General features: G+C 46.5%; 1 protein-coding gene across 21 annotated transcripts in view; it reads right to left on the bottom strand.

Annotated features, from left to right (window-relative positions):
• Positions 1-25649, bottom strand: part of FBRSL1 (fibrosin like 1) — a 503429-nt gene that overhangs the window by 80591 nt on the left and 397189 nt on the right. For 16 of the 21 annotated variants that reach the window (XM_058851229.1, XM_058851236.1, XM_058851238.1 and 13 more), the window contains one exon: positions 14799-14852. The exons of the other annotated variants lie outside the window; for them this stretch is intronic. In XM_058851229.1, coding sequence (XP_058707212.1) covers positions 14799-14852 — 54 coding nt within the window. The remainder of the gene's footprint in view (positions 1-14798; positions 14853-25649) is intronic. 21 annotated transcript variants of the gene reach the window in all.

Raw genomic sequence — 25649 nt, 5'->3', positions numbered from 1 at the left:
GCAGCTTCCAGCTCCCTGACAGGAGAATGCAAATGCGCTGCTGGCGCAGGGGCTGCCGGACCCGCTGCTGGCTGCACCTCCTGCCTGCTCCCCTGCCCAAAGAACACTCCAGCCCTTCCTCCTGCACATCTCTGGGTGATTTTAACCTCACAGCGGTGTATCCATCACTGTCCGATGGCCTTGTGGGACCCAATGCACATTGTTATCACAACAAATACCGCTCTCCGCTCGATCTACTCTGTTTTTTCCATATGCAGACACAAGAGAATGGTTTTGGCACAGAAAGAGGCTGAGGGACTGTGTGGTCTATTGTCAGCATTAGATGGCCTGGGGCAAGTAATTTCCAATCTGTTTCAGCGTTCCCATCTACACAATGGAGATAATTCCAACCACGCAACTGCAGAGTTAGCAAGACACGCTTGGTTTGGAGTCTGATAAAGGTCTGAGAGGTGGCTGAGGATGTGCAGCCTGCCCAAACAACAGTGTCAAGCTCTCTGAGTTATTTTAGGTATCTAAATAAATACATCTGCCTGCTCAAAGCAGGAGAACAAGAGAACTTGCTGCTTCACGGAAGCCGGCCTAGTGATACATGAAGTGACAATTCCAAGGAAAACTTGGAGAGGCCTTCAAAACGATGCTCTCAAGTTTCTCAGTGCATTCCAGTACACACTGGAAAATTCTGCTAGAAAAACCATTACACATATATTCAGATACAGCCATGTAACTGAAGGCTGACAGACGTGTTTCACCAGCTGCAGTTTTCCTATCTACCAAAATCACAAAACCACTTCTCTGGATCCATTGCCATTTTCTGGCATTTTAAGCCCAGTTTGTGGGAAATAGTCTCAAAAAACAGGGATGAAATGGAACTAATAAAGAAATATTTTGTTAAAATTCTGCCTCTCTACAGATACAAAAGCCCCTTAATTTCATGGTCAGTTCCACATACCCAAATAAGTGAGGTAGATTTGCCTAATAGTGAAAATAATCCAAGTCTGTCTGTTTATTTTAACAGAAATATTATTTGGGGTTTTTTTTCTGAACATGACTCTCTTGCATAGAGCTTGGTTTTCCTTGAATGAGACAAAATAAAATCCAAGCAGGGATATAGAGGGTACAAATCTAGGGAGCACAGATGTTAACCATGGTTAAGACTGAACATCCACTTCAGTCACACAATCTGCCAGTATCAAAGTAACCCTATTATTGAAAAAATATATCCAGGAAAAAACCAAACAGTAACAGCAAGGATACTTTTTTCCTTCCAATTTAGTTTTGAACAAGTACTTCTTATCCAAGGAGTCAGGACCCTCTTGGCAAGACCACCACAGAGGAAATCTCAAAGCTCAGTTCACTGCAACCCTGCTTTGAAAGGGCCAACGCCCTCTGTCATCCTCTTATAACAGATGCTGTCCCAGCTCTTGTGACCAAGCAACATGCCACTTTCTGACATCCTTTGTGGAGAAGGTTAAGTCTAATGTAGCTAAACATTTCACTCAGTTTTTCTCTTCCTAACTAAACTAGTGTGCACCTGTGGGCACATATACACACATAATTACCTGAAAAGCTGTTACAAAAGTAAGAAGGCCAGACTAAATTTCATTTTGGACTAGATTAACTGAATTAGTGCTTCAGAAACAGACCACATTTTAACTGAACTTGCAGAGTTTTGTATGATTCAGCAAGTCTGTCTTGTGTGGGCACTTTCAATGACAAACCATTTATGAGGCTGAATTACAGGGTTGAGGGTGATGGAGCTCCTGGAGGCTGAGACATCTGCAGGACTGAATCTGAAGACTGGATTTTGGTCCCAGAAGGTTTTTTAGTCACAAAGAATATGAAGCTCTGACAGTTTCTGATGCTTGCCAGAAGACTTTTGAGGAGCTGGTGAGTGCAACAGCAACAACTTCACCAACAATCTCAAGTGATGCCAAACTGAATTCTGGGCTGGAGCATAAGCCATTACAGAGCAGGAGCTGAGGGCGAACTGAAGGATCAAATCACTCAATCATGGTAAGAATAACACTTCCTCCAAGACACCAAACCCCTTACTTTCCTAATTAAACAAAAAATATACAAACATTTTAAAATTTCAATAGTGTTTCAAAGGTCAGCTCTGTTTCACATCAGCCCACAGGGATTACATTAAAAAAAAACCTCCACTATGAACAGAATTTTTTACTTAGTGAAAACAGCAGGGACAAAATAGTGCTAATGAGGATTATTCTTTTTATGCACATTGGTAGGCTTTTTATCTTCACACATGAAAGTCTTCTCCATTGAGACAAAATTTCCTGGCACACATGGCACACTAATTCTTGTCCCAGCTATAGGGGCTGTCCACCTCACAGCAACTCACAGAAGCATAGAATGGTTTGGGTTGGAAGGGACTTGAAAGCCCATTGAGTTCCAAGCCCTTTGCCATGAGCAGGGACATCTTCCACTGGACCACACTGTTCAAAGCCCCACCCAGCCTGGCCTTGAACACTTAATTCCACCTGTGGAAAAAAAATCTGGGCTCTCAGCTGGGCAAGGTCAAAAGGGGAGCAAGGAGGAAACTTTGAGATGCAAACAACACTTCTCTGGGATAACCACTGCAGAAGACTGTCCATAAATATGGTGATGTGTGGAGAAGCAATACCTGTGCAGTCACCATCCTGCAGACAGAATTCTGTATTTCATTTACACTGCTCATATCTACAACACACAGTAAGCAGAGCCTCCCAGGCTTTTACAAGACTAGAAAATTAAAACCGCAGTTTGGTCCGAAATACTAAAAAACCCTTGATAGTTTCATGGAGCCAAGAGCCTCTGAGAGAGGCTGAACCAGCAATTCCTTCCTGAGTTTCCAATGGAAAAAGATTAGAAGAACATTACATATAATATACCCATATGCTTTGTTTTGCTTGCTTTTTGTTTTGCCTTTTAAGAAACTTCCCCTCCAGAATATTAAAAGTAACAAATTTTAAAATTTTTTTAACAAACACTAACCTCAGATCATTAGCCAACCTGGCAACAGACCAGAGAAAATTTATAGCGGACGTGCAACATCAGCTTTCATCCAGAAATGCTAATTTCAGTAAAATGAATAGTGTGTGGGCTTTTCATACTGCTTTGCATTTGGCTCCTCACAGCCCTGTTTAAAGCCTGGGAACCGGCCATATAGTTAAACTGCACAGATGTTCAACAATCTGTACTTGTGTTAATTACCCTAATGTGAGCAGAAACTCAACAGATCCCTGCTAATGAAGGAGAAAGTTTTCCAGTGTGACTACCGTATGTTTCATTGTCACTGTATTACCAAGCTTCTCCCCCTCCTTCCCCTGCCCCCCCAGCTCCCATTCTCTCCAGCTCCTTTGCATTCACATCACCCTCCTACCTCAGCATGCATGAATTGGACCAACTAATGACTGTGTATTCGCAACATGGCAGACACCATTAGGCTGATCGGAGGTGCGGCTGCTGAATTTTAACAGGCAATTTTAAACAAGGTAAGAAAACAGATTCATCACGCTCCCGATTCTCTCATCCCCACCCATCTGCCATTCTTCTGCCCTTGCCACAGCTCAGAAACACTCCTGAAGTGCAAACACACTTCCCCCTCCATAAAACACAGCGGCGTAGAAAGCAATGCAAATAGATGTTGCTGGGCAATTACTGGGGATGGGAGACCAGAGCTGGGCGCATCTGGGAGGACAGGATAACGAGGAACTCAGGATGGGAAAGGCTGGGAGCTCAGGATGGGGAAGGCTGGGAGCTCAGGATGGGAAAGGCTGGGAGCTCAGGAGGAGGAAGGCTGGGAGCTCAGGATGGGAAAGGCTGGGAGCTCAGGAGGAGGAAGGCTGGGAGCTCAGGATGGGAAAGGCTGGGAGCTCAGGATGGGAAAGGCTGGGAGCTCAGGATGGGAAAGGCTGGGAGCTCAGGATGGGAAAGGCTGGGAGCTCAGGATGGGAAAGGCTGGGAGCTCAGGATGGGAAAGGCTGGGAGCTCACGATGGGAAAGGCTGGGAGCTCAGGATGGGAAAGGCTGGGAGCTCACGATGGGGAAGGCTGGGAGCTCAGGAGGAGGAAGGCTGGGAGCTCAGGATGGGAAAGGCTGGGAGCTCAGGATGGGAAAGGCTGGGAGCTCAGGATGGGAAAGGCTGGGAGCAGCACGCTCTGCCTCGGCGGGCGCAGGCAGCAGAACAGGCTGTGGCTGAGCCTGGCGGCTGCTCCTCTGTTAAGGAGCGAGAGCTGCCGGGTTTCACTGCAGGAGCAGCAAGGAGAATGTTCAGCTGCACACAGGAGGTAAGACAGGGTTCTAAAGGGCACCATGGGAAGGGAAAGGCAACGCTCAAGTGATCAGTGCTGCCAGTAGCAATGAGCCAATACTGCTGTGCAACTTAACCCAGCATTAAAACATACTCGACCTCCGAAGAACTGCCTTTCCCACTGAGGATCTCACTTTCTCTTCCAGCGTCTGTCTGCTCCGCTCCCTGCTGCCAATCATCACCTCCAGCCACTTCTCTCAAAGCGATCTGCTCAGCAAGCAGCAGGCAAAGGGGGCCAGGGAAGGGCAACTGACTTGCCCCAGTAAGCCCCAGGTGACCTCTGAATGATAGCAGCCCTGGCCTGAGCCAGAGTTCACATCTCCCAGGTGCCACCACTTCACAGTCAGGCCAGTCTGCACCAGCAAACTGTATTACAATGACCCTCATGGGAACAAATGTACTCGCCGTGCTTGACCTGACTGGCAGACTCCCACCACAGAGGAAGGAGGGGAGGCAGCCAACTATGCTCATTTATTAGATCCACCCTGCTAGGTCAGCCTCTGCTGCTCACAGAGCCAACAACTGCAAACTCAGAGATGGGGCAGGAGCTGCCATCCAGAGAACTCAGCATGTTTCACCCGCACCATTCCACCCCTCCGCTCAGGACTGCCAGCTCTCCGCCCGACAAAGCTCGAGTTCCCTCTCAAAAACCTTGTTCTTCATGAATTGAGGAGAGATGGAGAAGAAACACCACACAAAAAGGTGGGGAGGGTATCCAGCATAACCCAGAAAGAGTTGAAAATTATTTAGAGAGCACTTGGCTCTTTTCTCCTACCTCTTCATCATTAGCACTGGAAGCAACACAGCTGTCTAATGGCAACTTCAGACACCCATGGGCCAGCAAAGCGACATTTTCCACACTTAAATAACACTGAGCTGATTTAATTACTGCACTTAATAGTAACAAAAGATGTCTCAATTTAATCTTCAAATGGCCCTCCAAGATCAAAACACAGCTGGCTGGATAACAAGATGGCCTAGGCCAGCAAACAAGTAGGTCCAATTTGTTCAAGAGCCGCATCCACTCCTGGGTATGAAAGGCCAAGGAACACTTGTGCATCGAACGAATCAAAGGAAGCAGCGCTCCCATCGCCCCCTCCCTCCCTCCCCGCCCGACTTTTGTTATAGAGAGCAAAAATAAAAAGGCAGCTGATTCATGGGTAAAGAAATGCAACATGATAACAGAACAAATGATGATGTTTGGGAGAGAAAGAAAAGAAGTAAGAACCAAGATTTAACAGGTTTTGCTTTTATAATCCTTCAAAATGATTAGGAATGAATGAATGAGATTAAAATCACATGCAGACAAAGGAAGGTCTCTAACTCTTCTGTTTTTCTTTCCATACTGGACAGAAGGAGATGGATCATTAAGGAAAGCCCTCAAGATGCAGCTAAGTGAGAACAACACATTCTTTTTTGGGCTAGAAAAGTAGGGAAAAATTGACCATTTACTTCTAATGTTCTCTAATTGTCCATACTGGGGTGTGATTATTACTTATTGCAAACTATTCTAAGAAATGTCCCTCTCTTGAGCAGCTTTCAACCAATATACTCCAGCTGACACAACAGCCAGGCCTCTCCAGGCAACTTCATGAAATTTTCAAGCTTTTTCACATTCCATTACAGCTAAACACTGAAAAGTCACGGCCAATCTTTCTGCCACTGCAACATTGCTGTGATCCTGGGTGGCAGGGAAGTCTAAATAAGCTCTTCTGATATACCTGGGATGTAGCTTCCCAACTACTGAGAGCAACACGAGTGACACACAGCTCACATTTCAGACCTAATTTTTCTAGCACTAATTAAAAACAAGTTTGCTATAAACCAGGTTGTTGAGCTTTGTGGAGTTACTCTGCATGAACAAAAGTCTGCTCTGCTGAAAGCTTAGGAAGTTCTCTCTAGTAATTATTCCTTAACTTTTTCCTCTTGATGGAGAACTAGGATGAGGCAACTAAAGTGTGCTGATTTTCTTGGCACCCTAGATCATGTTTCTGGGGAATATGGTTTCTTTGGGTTTTGTTTTTCATTAAATACAGAGCCCATTTCATCAACAGCAGTTGTTAAGCAACAGATGATGTCACTGGCCACTGCACCATGAGTGGGGAAGACAGGGGACACAGGGAAATTCCCTCCAACTCTGGTAACTCGCCCTCCTCTCCCTGGACTGTGACATGACAGAGGAAGATAATGTCCATGTTCACTACAATCAGAGCCAGACAAACCATTGATTTGCTCAAATACCCTGGCAGGGATGAGACATCTGACCAGAGTTACTAAAATGGGAGGGGCTGGGAGAGGTCCTGTGGCTCTGCCTCCTCCTCAGCAGGGCTAAATCTACGTTCAAGTGGGTTTTAAAGGGCCCTGGTTATCTGAGTCTGCATGCAAATTTCAGACTAATTCCCTCATTGTTTATTGAAGTACCTTTCTTTCCCAGTGACTTTGACCCTGGATAGACCTGTATTTTCAAAACCCCATTATTTTGCAATAAGCTGCTAAAGAAATACTCATTGCTTCAATTTACAACCTCCCTACTGATCTGTGCTCAAGTTCAGGGACCGAACCTTCATACTTTAAACTAGCTGGGTTCAGACATCTAAATGGCAAGTAAGAATAAAATTTCTCATCTCTCTGCCCAATTGGTTTCACTTAAGCATGACTGAACCTCATCTCAAAGCCACTTTCCCAATCAAAGTTCTAGATCAGTAACAAGAGTCTCGAGGAGGCACTCGCTGCTGAAACTCGAGCAAGTGCATGTTTCCAGTTTGCATGTTTGTTTAAGTAAGTGACAAAGATGGAGGGACCAAAAGCAATTCCCTTAACTAGAATTCACAAGTGCAACCAAGTAGAAAATCTCCCGCCTGCCTGTGAGGAGGGAGTCAGACTTTCTCAAAGGCTGAAAGACGGCTCTGCTCAATGCCCGGCAGTGCGTACAAAGCGCCAAGTGTGGAATCCTGACCCCGCTGAAGTCAGCAGCAAAATTCCCATAGATTTCCTCAGGGCCAGGATGTTCAAACCTGTTCAGACAATTCATAAACCACCATTTCAAGGGCACACCTTTGCGTGAGATTCCCAAGGGCCTTTTGAGTTTTGACTTAAATGCCTGGATTATTTTTACAATTCCAGTTATGGGTTCTTTGTTCGAAGGGAGTTAAGCAATACAAAGAACACAGCGAGAGAACAATGAAGGTATTACCATGCATGATTTGTCTTTAAAAAAATTCCTTTTCTTTTCATGAAGTTATAGATCCAATTTCAGTCTTTATTATCACTTTGCCATGTGAGAAAGTGGTTCTTAATTTTAATAAAGGAAGGGAGCTTCATATTTCAACAAGAGCTCAAACGCTTCCTGCAATACAGGAGGTGGAAAGCTCTTTTGCTAACAGTTACCGCAGGCCAGATTTAGGGAGGGAAAGGGAAATAATCTGCCCACACCAAGTAAATAAACCCTGTCTAGGACATACCTAACAGTGGGCAGTAGCCCAAAGACATCTTGTCCTATGAGATCATTTCTGCCCCCTCCATTTTAAGGGAAATTAAGAGCTTGCTCTGCCAAGCACATATTAACATTTCACTTATCACTAAACTTGGGGTCCAAGCAAGTACACATGCTACTGCAGTCTGTGGTGCACGACTGGACTGATAAAAATCTTTCCACGATGTTAACCCATCTGGAGAAAGAACCATGTATGCAGCTTTCACTAAGATTACCAGATAATTATCTTCCTCAAATCTACTTTGTCCTTAGAAAGGAGTCTGCAGTATATCTTAGGAGATTCTCCTCTAAAACTTAACTATATTCTATTTCATGTGAAGAATGACAAGTTTAACCCAATTCACAAAACTAAGTGCCCCAATTCACAAAGGCTTGTGTAGTTTATCTTTGAAAAAATGCTACTAGTGGCCCACCAGTCCACTGCATCCTACTGCAGCAATTTTAAATCAGAAATGCTAGTTGGGTTTGGCCAGCCAAACCTTCAGAGCTATTGCAGTTTGAAATGTACTATGGAAATTTCTTTTTCCCCAAACATGACCAACAGCCCTATTATTTTACAGCCTTTCCCATCAGACCCTGTTTACATTAGCACTGGAGCCACAGTACCAAAATCCATCTTTAAATATGGTCCTCACTGGTAAAAAGTAAATATAGCTTTGCAAAATTGTTTTTTAATTTTGTTCCATCTCTGTTCTGGCAAAGGAAATTAAGCCAGTTCTAAACTCAGTACAGAGAATCTGGTTTAAACACAGCCTACGCTGGAAGTGAAATAAAAATCGGATGCAACATACATTACTTAGATGATCTGTGACCCAACTTGGGCTGTGACCAAAATACCTGACTTGGGCTGCAGTTACACACTCATCCAAACGAACAGGACTGTGGACAGTGCCAGTACTCTCATTTTCCACTCAAAAACCTCGAGATGTACAGCCAGCTGAGGTGTCCTGCCCATCAAGGGCATGCTGGAGGAGCACACAGCACGGGTGGGTGATCTGGCCACTGGGACACGCCACCTGGGTGCTTTACATGTGTCACTCATTGTTATTAATTCCACACTCTGCATATCTGTACAAGGGGAAAAAAATAACCCTAAGAAATTGAGAGCCATGTAGGGAACACAGTCCTGTTGATAGAGGACTAACAAGAAAGTCAGTAAGACACCTCCAAGCAGACTTCAAGCCAGAGCCAAAGAGAGGAATGGAGAAAAAGCAGCAGCAACTAGCATTTTTATCTGCCAACTTGCTTGCACACAACTCCCAGCAAAGGGATTTAGCTATGATAAAGAGGGCTGCAAGATACCGAAGCGAGATATGGTGGTTTTGTGATTCTTTTCAGGTAGCTGAGTACAAAATCCCTGCCCCTTTTTCTTCTGGGGCCATTCATCTTCCCCAGGTGATGGAAAGCCAATCTCCCAGCAGGTGGGCCTGCTCTTGCAGACCTTAATGCTTAATTGCCACAAATCAATTCCAACCTTGATGCTCAGGCTGCTGCTACCCCATCCCCGTTTCCACCCCTCTCTCCTCACACTGATTGCAGTCCAGGATCCTCTAACTAAATCCATCTTTGGACACAGCAGCCAGGAAAAGCAAATCTTCAGCTCCAGACACTGCTGGCTGTGGCCAGTGCTGTGAGCTGACCTTACACAAGAACAGCCTCAAAAAAAAACTTCAGCTGTGTCCCTGTGCACGTGTGCACACACACATGCCTTCTATTTTATTTTTTTGTTCAACTGGAATTAATCAGGAATGATAAACACTGTTTGTTTCCTGAAAGCAGCAGTGGGGGGATGAAATATGCCTCTTAAGCTTATCAGCTTCAGCACCACTGAAGAGAAAGCTGGCTTCTAAGCCCAGGGATAATGGGCTGTCCTTTCAGGAAGGTATCAGAGGTCTCAGGAGAGGGACACAGCACAATGATGTGACCTTCAGCTAATAAAGCCCACCCTAGAGTCCAAAGAAGCTTGGGGAATATTGACAAAAGTTCATATTTACAACAGCCTGGACCCTTTCCAGATACCATTACCAGTCTAGAGAGCTGCAGCCTCTGTATGTACACTCACACAGGCTTTTATTCTGCCTCCTTCTTTCTTTCTTTGTTCCCATGCTGGCAAAAAAAAATGAATTAGTCAGAAAATGGCAATTCTTCTGCTAAGAAGGCTCCACCAGCATCTTTTTTAACGGAGTTACTTAAAATTTTAGTTTCAACCCTATCCTCTACTTGAAGGAGACTGAAGGCCTCTTGCAAGGATTCTTGGTGCATCATCGTGTTCATCAGGAAGAAAGCATATGTGTTTTTGTGGAAAATCTGCTGATTTATTTATAATTCTTTAAACAAAAAGGCAGACAACATATTGTAAAATGAGAATGTTGCTGGGTTTTTCTTCAAATAGGCACTGGCAATCAATGCAACCCATCAGAAATACACACCCAAAGCATTTTCAGGCAGAAACTGATCCCCCCCAGTCTGCGTTGTGGTTGGCAAAATGACATTTAGCCCATAACTAGTATGCACTGGCATGACTGGAATACAAATAAAAATAATATTTTAAAAATTGTTCATACGGTGAAAAAAGCCAATTTCAAAACATAAAAACTGTTTGAAGCTGGAGTTTCATTTTTCTGCCTCCAAAAATAGTTCCAAAACAAATATATAAAAATAAAGGTTTGGAGGAAATATGTTTTCAAGGGTAATTTCACTGAAATCAATATTAAATCTCAAAACACTTAATGGAAATAACATCTTCAGTGACAGAACTATTTTGACTGTACTTTCCAGTCCAGCTATATGCCAGTCTGCCATTTTTATTTATCTGCTTCATAATTAATCTTTGCCATCCTGAAACTAATCCTGCTGGGGATCAAAAGGGATCCAAAAACTCAAAGAGGTTAAACTTGTCCCAATAACATCTTCTAAAAGATGCCTCTGTATCATGGTGGTCTCATTTACCATGCCAGTATTTGACAGGCAGGAAGAAGGCTGAACAAACCTCTATGAAGACCACACATTTCTCACTTTTGCAGCTTTTTTTTCCAGTGAAGAACAAGTTTCCACCAAGTGCTACAGTTACATCAGCTACGCAGGCTCACATGCAATTTTCCAATTTCCTAGAGTTTTGGCCCAAGCAGGCATTTTACCCTTTCTCCTTAATCCCATCCAAGCATATTTGCTGTCAGGAGAGTTCAGGTGATTGATTGCAGCCTGTCTGAATCCAAAGTAGTCAAATTAGCCATTAATGTTGTGCTTAATGTGCTCACACAAACAAGGTCATTGGTTGCATCGAGACTAATAGAAGATGACACACACTGGGACTGCACAGCCCAGGGGACTGCAAACAGGATGAAAAAGTCTTTGGTTTATGGCCACTACCTCAAAATCAAGCCTGATGCTACAGGCATCCTATCTGTGCTCAGCACTCCAGCTGGGATCCACTCAGCACAAACCCAGGGCAGGAGCACTCGGTTCTCCATCACCTCCAAGGTGCTATTGGCTCCACTGCAGACACATTCTGATCCCTGTCAAGGTAAACCATCCTTCCTCCTGGATGTTCCCCCAAACACTGCTCCAAATTACATTCATCTTCCCTCTTGAGGTAACAAAAATCAGTGAGCTAACAAAATCAACCAGCAGCAAGCAACACTGAACTCAGGAAGTGGTGTAACATAGCTGAAGAAAAATAGAAAGAGTTAATAGTGCCACAAAAAAGATGAAGCCATGTTCTTCTTGGAAAAATACCAGCTAATTCATCTGTGGGGAAAAACTCCTCAGGAGAAGTTGGAAAAGTGAAAGGCATTGGGTTCCTCCAGCAGGAATCCTGGAGCTCTGCTTGGAAAGCTGGAGCCCAGTAGGCAAAATACCCATTACCAGCCCACCTGAGGGCATGCAGACACAAAGACTGCTCAAGCAAAGTAAAACACCATTTTCTATGAATAAGAGAAGGTGCTACACATGATAACATGAAACACTTGGAATCAGCCTCAATTTCTCTACACACTATTTCAAGGATGAGAGGTGATGTCTCCTGGCTGCCACCAGGGTCCTCACTAAGGGCTTTTCATTGCCTAAACCTCTACACCAGCACTGTTTTATTAACAATAACAGTGAGTTCCTATTGAGAAGCTCCAGAAACAACTATGTCTGGTAGCAATTTTATACCTGTTTTCAATGGCAGAGCCCCCTGGCTCTCAGGAAACCATGGGATATTAAGTGTATCCCAGAGAAACAGGCAGATCCAGGACACGTCTTCTGCTGCGGTGGATGGGCAACTGCTCTGAACTGCTGTCCTCTCTACTTACAAACCACAAACACTCAGAAAATGCCTTGCTTTTAGGGTGCAATTTTAATACTGAATATTGGAGTTATAAAGCTGAAAAAGCAAGCTCCATTCTGAGAGGGTGTAACAATCCTACCTGTGGCTGTTGCCAGCACGCTCTCCTGCACCCTACCTTGGAGCACAAAAATGTCAAGCATAAACGGCCTGCTTGTGATGTTACATGATATGGCACAAGGCTTTGTCTCCCTTTAGTGATGAGGTGAAAGAAATAAAGAAAAATCAGGGCTTGAAACTGCATAGAATTAAGCCTTAATACCAGCCAAGCTGGAGACTGGATCTCGGAGGCCTGTTTCTCTCTGAATTTCTCCTTGCTGCTGTGACATGCTCACACTGAAAATTTTCCCCTGAGCAACTGCCTGACTAAAATACAGCACACCCTTACCATAAAGCCCTTTGTTAAAACATCTTTGCCATAAAGCTGCAAAACCTTGGCTCCCAAGTACATTAAATCGTTATAAACCTGCCTTCGTTTTAACCGCGCAGTATTTCAAAACACAAAGCGCTTCTTCCGAGAGATAGCACTTTAATGAGGAGAGGGGTAAAATATATAAACCAAACCTCATTATAGCATAATTTCCAGGAGACAAGCATGCTGTTATAAAAGGATTCCATGGCAATAGCATTTCACATCGCTTGATGATTTAATACTTTTAAAAAGCCACTGCTACTTTCAGCCTTTGGTGGTGTTTTGTTTTGAACGTAACAGAAACAACCAAAATTATGGGTCCACTGTCAGCTATGTATTTTATATTCTGTAAATTGTTGCAAATGGTGGATTCAACTCTAAGGCATGCTCACAAAATATAAAAGAGTCAGTAAGAGACTGACTACGAGTTACTGTGTATACTTTTTCCTTTAAACCTCTGCATTCTTAAAGGTTGTTGCTTTACGCATGATGATGCAGCATGGACATGGTAAATTACCCAAACCAGATCCAATTCCTACTGGATTGAAAGTACTTCTAATGATACAGTCTGCTCATGTGTTAACAATGAAGCCAAAGAAACCTATCACACTATAAGAAAAATCTGGAGTATTAACAGACAAATGAAAGTAATGGATATAACGCCGTTTAATACCACCTGTCAGATAAATCAGGGTAACTGGCACATCAAAGGGACTGCAATTAGTTTCCAAAAATGAGAATACTCATTTTTCTTTAAATCTGAAACTTGATTGCTTTCTACAAAATGACAAGTGGATCAGCCTCCCCCAGCCAACGAGAAAAATGTTACTGGAGAAAACTGTTCTTCCTAAGAACAAATTATCTATCAAAGGAGCATCCTGAATTACACTTGTCTACAAGACTTTTAAACTTAATCTAATAAGAATTGCCATTATTGATTACAGTTCTTCCACATTAGTCTTCCAGTTGTAACTTCTGAAATGAAAGCTTAGCAATGATTAGGTATTTTCTACAGTCAGTAGAGAAAAATAGTGAAAAATAAGATGACCATAAAGGCCTCCAAAGAAACAGTGTACCTATTTTTTTTTTTTTTGAGAGGAGGAAATAAAACAAGCAAAAAATCCCAACCCCCGCCCCCCAAATAATCCCATCCCAAACCCAACAACAAGCAAGGGGAGATGTAACTCATGGCAGCTTTGACTTAAAGCACATGTAACACTGATTGATGGATACTGAAAGCAGAGACACCTGTGGAAAATTAAACCCAACCAAGCACCAAAATTGGGACAGGTTTTTTTCTGTTTCTTGGTCCTACTTTAGAAAATTGCGCAAGAAGGATCAGAATTTCAGGAAATGATCATTCTAGCTACTGTCACAGATCTGGGTCAACAGCAGGGTAAAAGTTGACCTGTAATTGATGCCTATAACCTGGTTAGGATAAGCATTTCCTCTTATCTCTTCGCTGCGGCTTATAACGAATGATATTCTGGACTGAAGGGTGCTTATGCTCCCTGATTACCAGAAGGTTCAACACTTACTACATGGCTACAGTGATGGAGTGGCACTTCTGACTGCAGTTCTCAGAGAGGGTATCTGAAGAGAACACAACACACCAACCCTTTTCCTAAATACAGCATCCATGATTTTGCCATTTGAAGTCCTGTTTCTGAGGTACTTTTTACAATTTTCGTTTTTACTGATGTGACTCTTGTTTCCAGGTTTACAGCAAAAGGATAGCAGATTCCTCCTTTACTGTCACACTCTCTTGTAAGTCACAAGAGATGTTTCCAGCTCTTACCAACTTCAACATGGCAGAAGACAGCAGGCTGGACAAGTCTGAGGCAGCACATCAGCACATCAATTTTAAGGTAACCCAGCCTAGCACGTGCCTTTGCTTACCTCAACTTTAATATTTTTCTGCTTGGCTCTGCAACTAAACCTCGAGGAAGAAGATAGCTGCAAGCAAGTGCACATGCTACTTCTGTTTTACAATCTTCCCACTTCCTCCATTATAGGTGAGCGTTTGGGGTGCTAGAAACAAGATTTATCACAAATGTGCAATGAGACCCTGAGCTAACAGGTTAGCTGACATGGAACTGTTAACAGTGAATTGGCTTGGAGACAGTGGGGGGAAAAAAAAAAGGGGGGAAAAAAAGGGAGACAGAGTGAGAGAGACAGAGACAGCAACCAATTCAGCTGCAAGAAATCAAGCTAAATCAGTCCCAAGTGCCCATGTTGGAGAGACTTGATCTCATACCTTGCTTGTTATCAAGGCACTCCTGATACGAGTCAGCTCCAGTTCCGTTGCGGTCTACAGACAAAACAAAAAGTTTCATTCATATCAAACATAAATATTAGAAACGTCTCAAATGGCAGCCCTGCTGGAGCAACACGTTAGGTGCAAACAGCGCTACTTCCTTCGGAGGCCACGCTGGTTCGCTGACAGAACCTGTGAGTGGTTACAAAGGTGCGACAGACTGACACCAGCCACTGCCAGACACTTATTCTAGTCCTGGCCAGGAGGTGATCCCAGCCCTGCCCATCTGTCTCCACACTGCTGCTGGCACAGGGGAGGGGATTACAGCTCCAGCTGCTCTGAGATCCTTAAGCACATTGAGGATGGAATACTTGGAGTTCAATCTATCATTGCACTGCTCTCTGTAGGCCCAATGGAAGCACTGGTTTGAACCAGCAGAACTCAAACTATAGTCTAGAAGAGACTTCTCTGTGGCTTCTGGTGCTGTGAAGATACAAGAACATGCTTTCCAAATATTACTTTTCCATGGAAGCAATGTTACTGTAGTTACCACTGGGGTTATTTGATCCAGCAGCAGCAGAGGAGCTGGTCTGTGCCACGAAAATGGGAAGCTGAGACTCTTGTAACACATGTGTGCTCCACACAGGGAAGAAAACAGACAACTCCCAAACACAAGTGTGGTCACACATGTGGCCTCTGACATCCAGCACAGATATCACCTAACAAAGCCCTTCATCTGCATTCGAGGTTCAATTAGATCTCATCACCTGTGTGTAGAAATGGTTTCACCTGCAGGTTAGCAGAATGAGGTTACAACATGTTTTGGACTTCAAATGCAAACCAAAGAATTTTCCAGCACAGCTTCTGCCCCTGCTTTACAATTCAGCTGAACCACAAAAAAAATTGCCTGGATGGTCCTCAAGAAAAATATTAAATGCATCTGTAAACCCAGGTAAACTAATGTGCAAGTAAGCTGCTGAAAGAACCTTACACACTGTGTTACACGAGGACTAAAGCAACTGAGCCCATGAGGTGTTTGCACAACCTCAAGAAGTGAGCTTTTCTACATCACACAGGTAAGAATGCACATGTGCTAAAATCACTACCACAAGATCAGTTCACCCATGGCACCTTCTCCTACCACAGCAACCCCAATGGCACTGGAGACAGCTCCTCTACTGGAAGAGATCCATGAGGTGATCATGATTAATGAAGGAGCCACTCCACCAGGCTGAGCTGGGTGGCCAGGCTATCCCACAGCAGTATTTCAGTGTCACCATCCAGAGCACAACAGCAATGTGTTTATTTCTTTCTAAAGATGCTGTTCAGGACCAGAAGTTTATAAATATTGTTCACAACAGAAAAAAAGACACTAAGGAGAAGCCTGCCACCCAGGCACCTGCAAACAACTTCATTTCTATACCTCCAACAAGCGACTGCTCCCTGACTATGAGGGCTTGCTGGCATTACTCCCGTGTGGCAAACACATTCCCACATCAGCTGCCCCTTTTATTTTTTCTCAACCATCAACTGGTGATGGCTCCTTGAAGAGGAAGAGATTGAGATCCGAGTTAAAAGGCTTCACATTCAGCAATAATATTTAATGAACAAAGAAGCAAAAATTGAAGTTGCCCCACTGTTTGTGTTGTGTAAATCGCAGATAATAGATCTCCCTAATCCTAATGAGGCCTTCCTATTAAAATCTTTATTAGCTTTCAGCTCTGCAGATTGCCCAAAGGCTCATCAGTTTCCCTATCTCTCAGTACCAAGATCTGCTTTAACTTTTACAAATAGCTCTAAGATATTTCTCAGCTTATCAGCATTGCCAAGCAGTCTGTCTTATCATTACTATTGCAGATAAAATAAATGAGCTCACGATGATATGAATAATGGCATTTTCTGTAGGCTGGTTTCCCATTACATTTTCAACAGATTGTAAACTTAAGCACAAAAGAGAGAAAAAATAAAAAAGAAGCCAGTGTGTGTGTGTGGGGAGAGTGCCTTTTTTTTCCTTCCCATTTACCTTCAGTGCCTTAGAGCACAGGCTGCATTTTAAGCTCACCTGATGAGAGCTAGTAATTAATTTTGAAAGGGAGCAGAAACACCTCAGCTCTGCTTTCTCTGAAGACCAAAAGCCCAGTTACTTCTGGGATGTTTTTTCAGCTGCTTTTGTTGGAGAGAAGCAAGGGCTAAACCACGCTCTGCCTAATGAAGCCATCTTCATTAGTTTGCTCCTTTCCCTCGCAGCCTAGGAATACCAGTCAGATTGGGAATTGAAATCATGAAAAGCAACAGAACTGCATTTGAATTAAAAGACTAAGCTACAAAGGTCTCCGACGGCTGCTCGGGGCTGATTAGCACGAGGCGCGTGTGGCACCGTTGCGGCACAGAGCGAATTTTGCAGCGCACGTTCGCGGATAAAGGCAAAGCGTCCGCGGGAGATGGGAGCTGAAAGCCTCACACGCCTCTGCCTTCCCGTGACAGCGAGCAAGGAGGTCATGTTCTGGCAACCATTTTCTGCCTGGTCCCTGCAGCAATCGCTACAGGGTTAAACGCTTTCCCGCTCTCCCCAAATTCCTCGCCCTGTCACTGTATCAAGGTTATCTATTATTGGCAGTGACAGGTGAAAATTAATCTCCTAATTATTTCTTGCTGCGTAATCTGCACTGAAGGAGTAACGTAAAAGGATTACAGTACACCCTCTACGGAAGGCTTTGCTAGAAAGCCAATCATCCAGGGAGATAGAGGGGATGTGGGAAAGAGATATTTATGATGGATTTCCAACCATTTTGAAGGCAGAATACACTATAACTTTATAACCGACAGCTCTGGAGTGAGGATATTCTTGCAGGTATTTTAATAGCCTAAACACTTTTTATTGCTGATTCCTCCAGGAAAAAAAAAACCCCTCAGATTTATATCCATTATTGTCCCCGATTCTCCTCTGGAATAGCAGTTACTGCAGGAACAGCATTCATGTACAGATGTTTTTTACCCCCCACAGAAACATTATGGCAAACAATGTACCCAGACTGCTTCAACTCAATATTAAAAATCTTGCAGCTACCTTCCACAGAAATTTAACTGTAACACTTTTTCCACAAGAACATAAGCTAGACTGAATACTTGCAAAATAAAAGCAAATTTTTAAAAAAAACCTCATTTTGTAAGCAAGCTAGAAATATCTTTGGTAACAACATAAACAGCCACCTTGAAATGCTGGCATAGTGTAAACTCCAGCTCTCCTCTTACCACCCACCAGAAAATAATGTTTATTTTTACAGGATTAAAGAACACATTTATTTTTAACCCTTTCCATGCAGCCATATAAAGTACAAATGCGTGTTTTCAAGAACCTATTTTTCTATGTCCATGTCAACAGCACCATCCTAGTTGAAGTTTCCAAGAACAATCCATCACAGGTTGTACTCAAAATTACATTAGCTGCCTTGAGAGATGCTGTCACTACCTGTGTCTCTGAGATAGTTAATGCAGGGGTCCCTGTCTATGAAGCCCTGCCTGGCAGGTAACAGGGCAGGGCAGCAAGGAAAATCACCACTTGCAATCAAGTCCTGACACTGGTATCACTCACACTTATCTTCCATTTCCTTGACGGCAACGGTGCAGAAACAGCTTCTACACCGTGCAGAAAAGTCACTAATTCATTCATGCAAACTCTCAGCGCTTAAATCCAGCACCATGTTCCTAATTTTTGGAAAGCCAAGCCCTGACACAAACCTGGACAGAAAGAGACCCGTCAGCAGTGAGCAGCCAGCACTGTGGTTTGTGCTTCCATGGACCAGGATCTCATGGCTGAGCACAAGTAAGTGACACTGCCCCAAGCTGGGGCAGCCCAGGACAGCTGAGTGACACGAGTGCCGGTGTCCCGAGCTGGGGCAGGAGCTGGTGGCTCAGGACAGCTCAGTGACACGAGTGCCAGTGTCCCGAGCTGGGGCAGGAGCTGGTGGCTCAGGACAGCTGAGTGACACAAGTGCCGGTGTCCCGAGCTGGGGCAGGAGCTGGTGGCTCAGGACAGCTCAGTGACACAAGTGCCGGTGTCCCGAGCTGGGGCAGGAGCTGGTGGCTCAGGACAGCTCAGTGACACAACTGCCGGTGTCCCGAGCTGGGGCAGGAGCTGGTGGCTCAGGACAGCTGAGTGACACAAGTGCCGGTGTCCCGAGCTGGGGCAGGAGCTGGTGGCTCAGGACAGCTCAGTGACACAAGTGCCGGTGTCCCGAGCTGGGGCAGGAGCTGGTGGCTCAGGACAGCTCAGTGACACAACTGCCGGTGTCCCGAGCTGGGGCAGGAGCTGGTGGCTCAGGACAGCTCAGTGACACAAGTGCCGGTGTCCCGAGCTGGGGCAGGAGCTGGTGGCTCAGGACAGCTCAGTGACACAAGTGCCGGTGTCCCGAGCTGGGGCAGGAGCTGGTGGCTCAGGACAGCTCAGTGACACAAGTGCCGGTGTCCCGAGCTGGGGCAGGAGCTGGTGGCTCAGGACAGCTCAGTGACACAAGTGCCGGTGTCCCGAGCTGGCGCAGCTCGGTGCTGGGGCACCTGGCGCAGTGCGCACCCGCAGCCACACGGTGGCGCACGCCGCGCTCCGAGCGCGCTCAGCCCGAGCGCTCCGGCCCCGAACCCGAACCCCCAAATTCCGCCCCGAATCCCCAAATCCCGCCCCGAATCCCCAAATCCCGCCCGGGCTGTGCCCATCCGGGCTGTGCCCACCCGGGACCGACCCCCGGCACCGTCAGGGGTCACTGCGCCCCCACAACCCCACTGGCAGAGGAAGCCGCCAAGCGGGAATTCATTTGCAACTCCAGGGACGCAAGCTGGCCGAGCCATCTGAAACACTGCTAAAATCACCAGCACTCGAGGTTTTAAATGAGCAGCTCAAATTAGGCAAATTCCCCAGCAGTGACAGAGGTGTTAAGGTTGTTCACCTTTTCCTCTGTTGGTTTTAACACCTCTGGGCCAGGCTGTGGCTCCTGGAGCCTCACCTCTCCCTGGACTTCGAGCATCAACAGAGCTCAAGGGCAGGTGTGTGGAAATGGATTATTTACCTCCTTAAGGCAACTGCTACTAAAAAAGTAAGACTCTATTTAAGTAACTTTTAATAAGCACTTGCTTTTCCATCTGAAAGACAACTCCAAGGTGATCCTTAGGATATCATATGGACTCTGAAAATATGTGTCCAACTATCAAGTTTTGCTGAATCCACACATCACCTACATAGGTTTCTACGTATTTCATTTGCACCAGCATGAGGGTAAGGCAATTCTGAGTTTACCCCATTAAGGCTAGCGATTTACTTCTCCTTAGGAACTATTTTCAATAGATAAACAGAAATAATTCAACAAAGCCTAGAAGAGAACATAAGCCCTTAATGGTTTACCCTTGGTGTTAAGTAAATGAGGAAATTATTCACTGGCATCTCTTGTTCTGCGGATGTTTCAATCTTACAGTTACCTAATCTCTTACACAGTAGTTATGAGAACAAAAGAAATGTGTATAGAAGCAAAGCACCCACCTACCAACATATCAGTACTTCTAACAAGCCTGTTTCCCAGTAATATGTTTTCCTGATGGAAATCTGAAGAACAAATTCCTATCCATAGGCATTTTCCCCAAATGCTCCATCATCAACCTCATTATGTGATACAGAAATTCTCCCAAAGGATATTATGTAATGGCAATCCCTCCTTCCTCCCCCTAAGGAGTATATTTCTCATTACATCTCCTAGTAATTGATCAGTCTAGGAAATAATTTCTGGTAAAACCATATGTTTCTTTACCTACTTTAGAATTTCCATCTTTATTCAGAAGGATAAAAAAAGACTTTCAGGAGACCCTAAAATTTCCATTTCTGGTGCACGATGTCAATCTTTGCTCAAACACACTGTTAAGCAAGGAGTAACACGTTTTTATACCTGCCTGACCTCAGATCTTGCAAACTTATAAAGTCATTAAAATTAACCATCTTACATTTCCTATTCTGATGCTACAAATAGTTTTATTTGAATGAATCTGTAATGGATTTTAAGACTGTTTCATATTCCAATGTATCCAAACACCACAAGCCCTAAATGTTGTGGGTCATTCAACACAGGGATGCTGGGAGTCAAGGAATAAAAAGAAAAAAGAAATGCAAAAAAAAAATTAAGGCGCAAAATGACATACACGTCTGTGCTTTCCAAAAGTCCCATACAGCACAGACCAGCCAGCTGAAGAATGCAGCCCTTTTGACTGCCACTTCTGCCAACATATCACCACTAAACATCCTACCAGGTTTTACTTTAAAAAGCAACAGCAGCAACCACTAGTATTTATATCCCTTGCTCAAAGTTAACACTTCCAGATTGCACATTCTTGACAATCAGACTAAAATAATTATCAACTACTGCTAAATATCTGTAGTTTGTCACTGGAACTCGAGACATACTCCAATCCCCTTTTTAACTCCAAAATACCAGAGCTACGTGTGACACTGCTATTTGATTTAGCCAGCCCAGGCCACAAGGTCCAGCAGATGACTGCATGTCCTGATAGAATAACACTGGGATATATTTCGCTCCTTCGTTTGTTTATGAGAACAGACTGCCCCTCTCAGATAAACAAGGCTTAAGGTTTCACTCAGAATAGCCCACCTTCCAAACAAAATAAAATTAAAAAAAAACCCCACGGTATACTAGTGAAAACTTGGTATCCAGCTAAATAAAACACTGCCTGCCTTGTCTTACAGCATTAATCTCCACTGGAAAAGAAAATCAGACATCTCAAGCTGGTGCCTTCTGGCTTTAGCAAAGGGCAGTTTTAGGGAACTGCTGTCAGCAAAGAAGAAAATTCTTGAAGAGAGCATTAGGAGCCTGCCACTTGTAGGAAGTTAATGCCGTGTGTATAATTCAAGCAGCTCACCCTTGTAAGTCTGTATGTGGGGAAAATCGGATTTATACATAAACATAAACCTCTGAAGTAAATTCTGATCAGGGATGACCAGAGATTTAACTCTCCAGAAAGAAGAATGGGAAGACTCTATTTTCCTGTAATACCTTGGCAGCCTTTTCCAGTTGAGCAAGGCTTTCTTTCAAGAATTGATAACGGAGTAAATAATTCCAGTTTCTGTGGCACAGGGGAGACCAGTTAAGGACGCTCTCCAAGACCCAAAGCAATCATTCAGAACAGCAACTTACATAACAAGAAATTATCTTTGTTACAAAATTAGGTTAAAAGGACCTCAGATACTGTAGTGTTACAAAAAATCAGGACATGCCTTGAGAAGATTAGCTGGCAAGCAGCCTCCTGAGATAAATGCACAACTTCAAGAAGATTTTACAAGCCTAAAAACGAGTTTAAATTCCAGAGAGACACACAAGCCTTTGCCATTTAAAAAGGTCCTTCTTTCCTTCCCTCTGCCCTCACCTTATTCCCGAGCTCTTTTTCCAAACCATCTTTAGTTAACCAGTGACCTGGAAATCTTATTTCGCCTCCCCCTCCCCTTTTCAAATTTGTCACTTTAAACACACAAGGTTTAATTTCTTAATTGGATTAAATTTTTCATTCAGGCTAAGCAGAGGGGCCCCGCAGCAGGCGCGGGGAGGGGAGCAGAGCCCGGCAGCCCCGCACCCCGCGATCCAGCCTGGCCCGCACAACCTGCCCGGCCCGCGAGCGCCGGTGATCCCTCTGCCCAAAGACACACGGAAAAATAAAAAAATAATAATAAAAAAAAAAATCCACGACGACCATTTTAAGACTTGCTATTCCTTGTGAGCGCAGAGGGGCTGTGGCCGCACCGAAGGGGTTAAACCGCCGGGCACGGATTTTTTTTTGAGTTTGTTACCGTTTTCAACAGCCAGAAATCCCAGACCAACACCGGCCTCATCCGGCGGCCGGCTCCAGCGGCAGGCAGGCGGCGAGAGCCGGCAGAGCCGAGCCGGGATGTGCCGCTGGAGGGGAGCCGCGCTGCGGGGCGGGCACGGCCACCCGCGCCTGGGAGCAGCCGAGTCCGCCGGGGCACCCGCGCTGCCCCCGGGGAAGGCACAGCTTCAATATTTATTATTCACCCTCCCCGCGAGGGTGGGAAGGGGGATGCGGTCGCACTGGAGGAATGTGCGAAATGGGGTGGAAAAAAAAAAAAAAAAAAAAGAAAAAAAAAAAAAGGTAGCTCGGGAGCGCATCGCATCCAAGCAGCTCCGCGGTGCTGCGTCTCTTTCTTGTCTTCTGTTTTATTTAAACACACCCAGTTTCTCGCAAAAAAACCTCCATAATTCTGGTCGGAGCGCTCCACGGTTCGCCTCCGGGAATGGGCAAGGAGCGGCTCCTGCCCCTCCGCATCCCGGCCCCGCTCGGGAGAACGCGGCGAGAACCACCCCGAGGAAGCCACCGGGGCCGGCAAAACCGAACCGGCCTCCCCGGCCGCGCCGAAAACGGCGCAAGAGGGAAAGAAGAAAAAGAGAAACACACAGAGACCGCACGCACGGAGCCGCCACCACACCGGCGGGAAGCACGGCGATTTCCTCCCCTCGGCTGACCGCAAAGCCGCCAGCTCCCCGGCTGGAAAACACTTCCCCCGCCGAGGAACGGGGCTCGGGGTGGGGACGCGAAGTCCCCGGGGGTGGGGGGGTTCCCGGCCCGGAGGGCGCCCACCCGCCCGCCGCTACTCACCGCGCGGAGCGCAGACCATGGCGAGCCCCGCCGGCCCGCCGGGCCCCCGCGGGATGATCCTCCGGGCGCGGCCGGGCGGGCGCGGCGCGGAGCGGAGCCGCTCGGGGCCCCCCTGCAGCGGCACAACGCGGCTCCCGGCCCGGAGGTGCCCCGGGGGTCCCGCCGGCCCCCGCCTCCTCCTCCCGCCGCGGTCCTCCGCCGCTCGCTCCTTCCCTCCGCTCTTCCTGGGGCTGCAGGCACAGCGTCTCCTCGCTTTTTTTTTTTCCTTCTTTTTTATTTTTTTTCCCCCCTTAGGTTTTTTTTTTTTTGTTCTTTTTCTCCCCCACGGCCGAACCCGGGGCTCAAAGTTTGCGCCCCCGCGCCCGCTCAGCCCCGGAGCCGCCGCGAAGACGGCGCTACGGGTCCATCACCCGCGGGGCCAAAAACACACGAAGGGGCGAAAAGCCCACAGACGCACCAAAAAAAGGTAAAAAAACAGCAAAAAAAAAAAAGAAAAAAAGCGACCCAGGCGGCGGCTCCGGCCGGCATCCGAGCACGGGAACGCTCAGCTCCGCAGGCAGCGCCAGCCCGGCCCCATCCAGGGGCTTCCCCCGGCGGCGGGTTTCTTTCTTTCCTTCTTTCTTTCTTTCTTTCTTGTCGTGGTTCACGCCTCGGTAGCCATTATTCCCAAGCACGGACGGGGAGGCACCGCGCCGAGCCCGCTCCGCTCCGCGGCGGCGGTGCCGCTCCCCGGGCGCTCCGCGGCGCGACTGCTCCGCGCGGCCGCGCCCGCCGCGCCCCGCCCCGCCCCGCCCGCCCGCGCCGCGGGGCCAATCCCGCCGCGAGACGCGCGGCCCCGCGCCGCTCCCGCGCGCGCGTCCGCCCAGCCCCGGCCCCGCCCCGCCGCGGGGGCGCGCGGGCGGGGGACGCCAGAGGTGCGAGAGTCGGCCCGAGTTTAGTGCGAGAATGGCAGTGACCGTGGGTGGGAGTGACAGCGCCCGCTCCGTGCCCTGCGACCGTCCGGGCGCGCACACGGGCACAGGTGTGCAGGGGCCGTGTCCGCACGGCAGGTGTGTGTGTGTGTGTGTGTGTGTGTGTGTGTATGTGTTTGTGCATTGTCCCGGTGTGCACCGCGTGCGTGCACGGCCTGTGTCTGTGCGTGCACAGTCTGTGTCCGTGTGCGAGCGTGCGCTTGGTGCAGTGTGTGTGAGCCGTGTCTGTGCACAGCCAGCACACGTGTGCACGGTCCATGTGTGTGTGTGTGTGTGTGTGCGCACAGCCGGTGTGCCCGGTGTGTGCCCGGTGTGTGCCCGGTGTGTGCCCGGTGTGTGCCCGGTGTGTGCACGGTGTGTGCACGGTGTGTGCCCGGTGTGTGCCCGGTGTGTGCCCGGGCTGTGCCCGGTGTGTGCCCGGTGTGTGCCCGGTGTGCGTGGTTTCTGCGTGCACGGGCTGTGAACAGTGCATGTGAGCACACGAAGGATGGATGAAGCGTGTCAGCGCTCTCTGAACGCCCGGGTGTGTGCATGCCTGCTGTGCGTGTGTGCTCACGCTCCCTCCCCGCCACCGCTCTGTCGATGGGCTGAGGTTGGGCTCCTTTCCCTCTATTTTCCCTGTTAGTTACAGCCTCCTGCGTCCCTGAGATGCATTTGGACCCCCAGGGCATTTGGATCCGGGCAGAGGGAGAAAAGCAAAGGAAATGTTTAATCGTGATTAACCTTTCCCATTGCAAAACAGTTGTTAGTAGGTATATTTAAAATATAATTACTATTGCCGTGATTCATAGGTGCTTTAATAAATGGTTAATCAATGGCCACAGGGCCGACAATCCCCGCTGCCTGACATGCCTGGTTAGCACCTGCCGCAGTAAAGGTGATTCATGGGGACGGGGCCAGCCCTGCCCTCATCTCCCCGTGCGGGACTGGGGCGTCACAGCCACGAGCCTTCGCCACGATTTTGGGGTGTTCCCAAATGGCCCCAGCACTGCGACTGCCTCTGGGGTAGCAGAAAGGAACTGCCCGAGCTCAGTTTTCAGCTGGTCTGCTGAAATTATCTGAAAATCTTCAGGGAGAAAGGCGGTAAACATCTGTATACTATTAAATCCATTAGATGTGTTCATTATTTTATATTGATTGGTATATCACTACACAAAGTTAATATATTATGATTATTAGTATATTGTTAAATCATTAAATACGACAGCAGACACAATAAATA

Source organism: Poecile atricapillus, chromosome 16, assembly GCF_030490865.1.
Source record: "Poecile atricapillus isolate bPoeAtr1 chromosome 16, bPoeAtr1.hap1, whole genome shotgun sequence".
In the NCBI taxonomy this organism is placed as follows: Eukaryota; Metazoa; Chordata; class Aves; order Passeriformes; family Paridae; genus Poecile; species Poecile atricapillus.
Note: the sequence above shows the minus strand (reverse complement) of the source record. Positions and strands in the feature narration are given on the sequence as shown.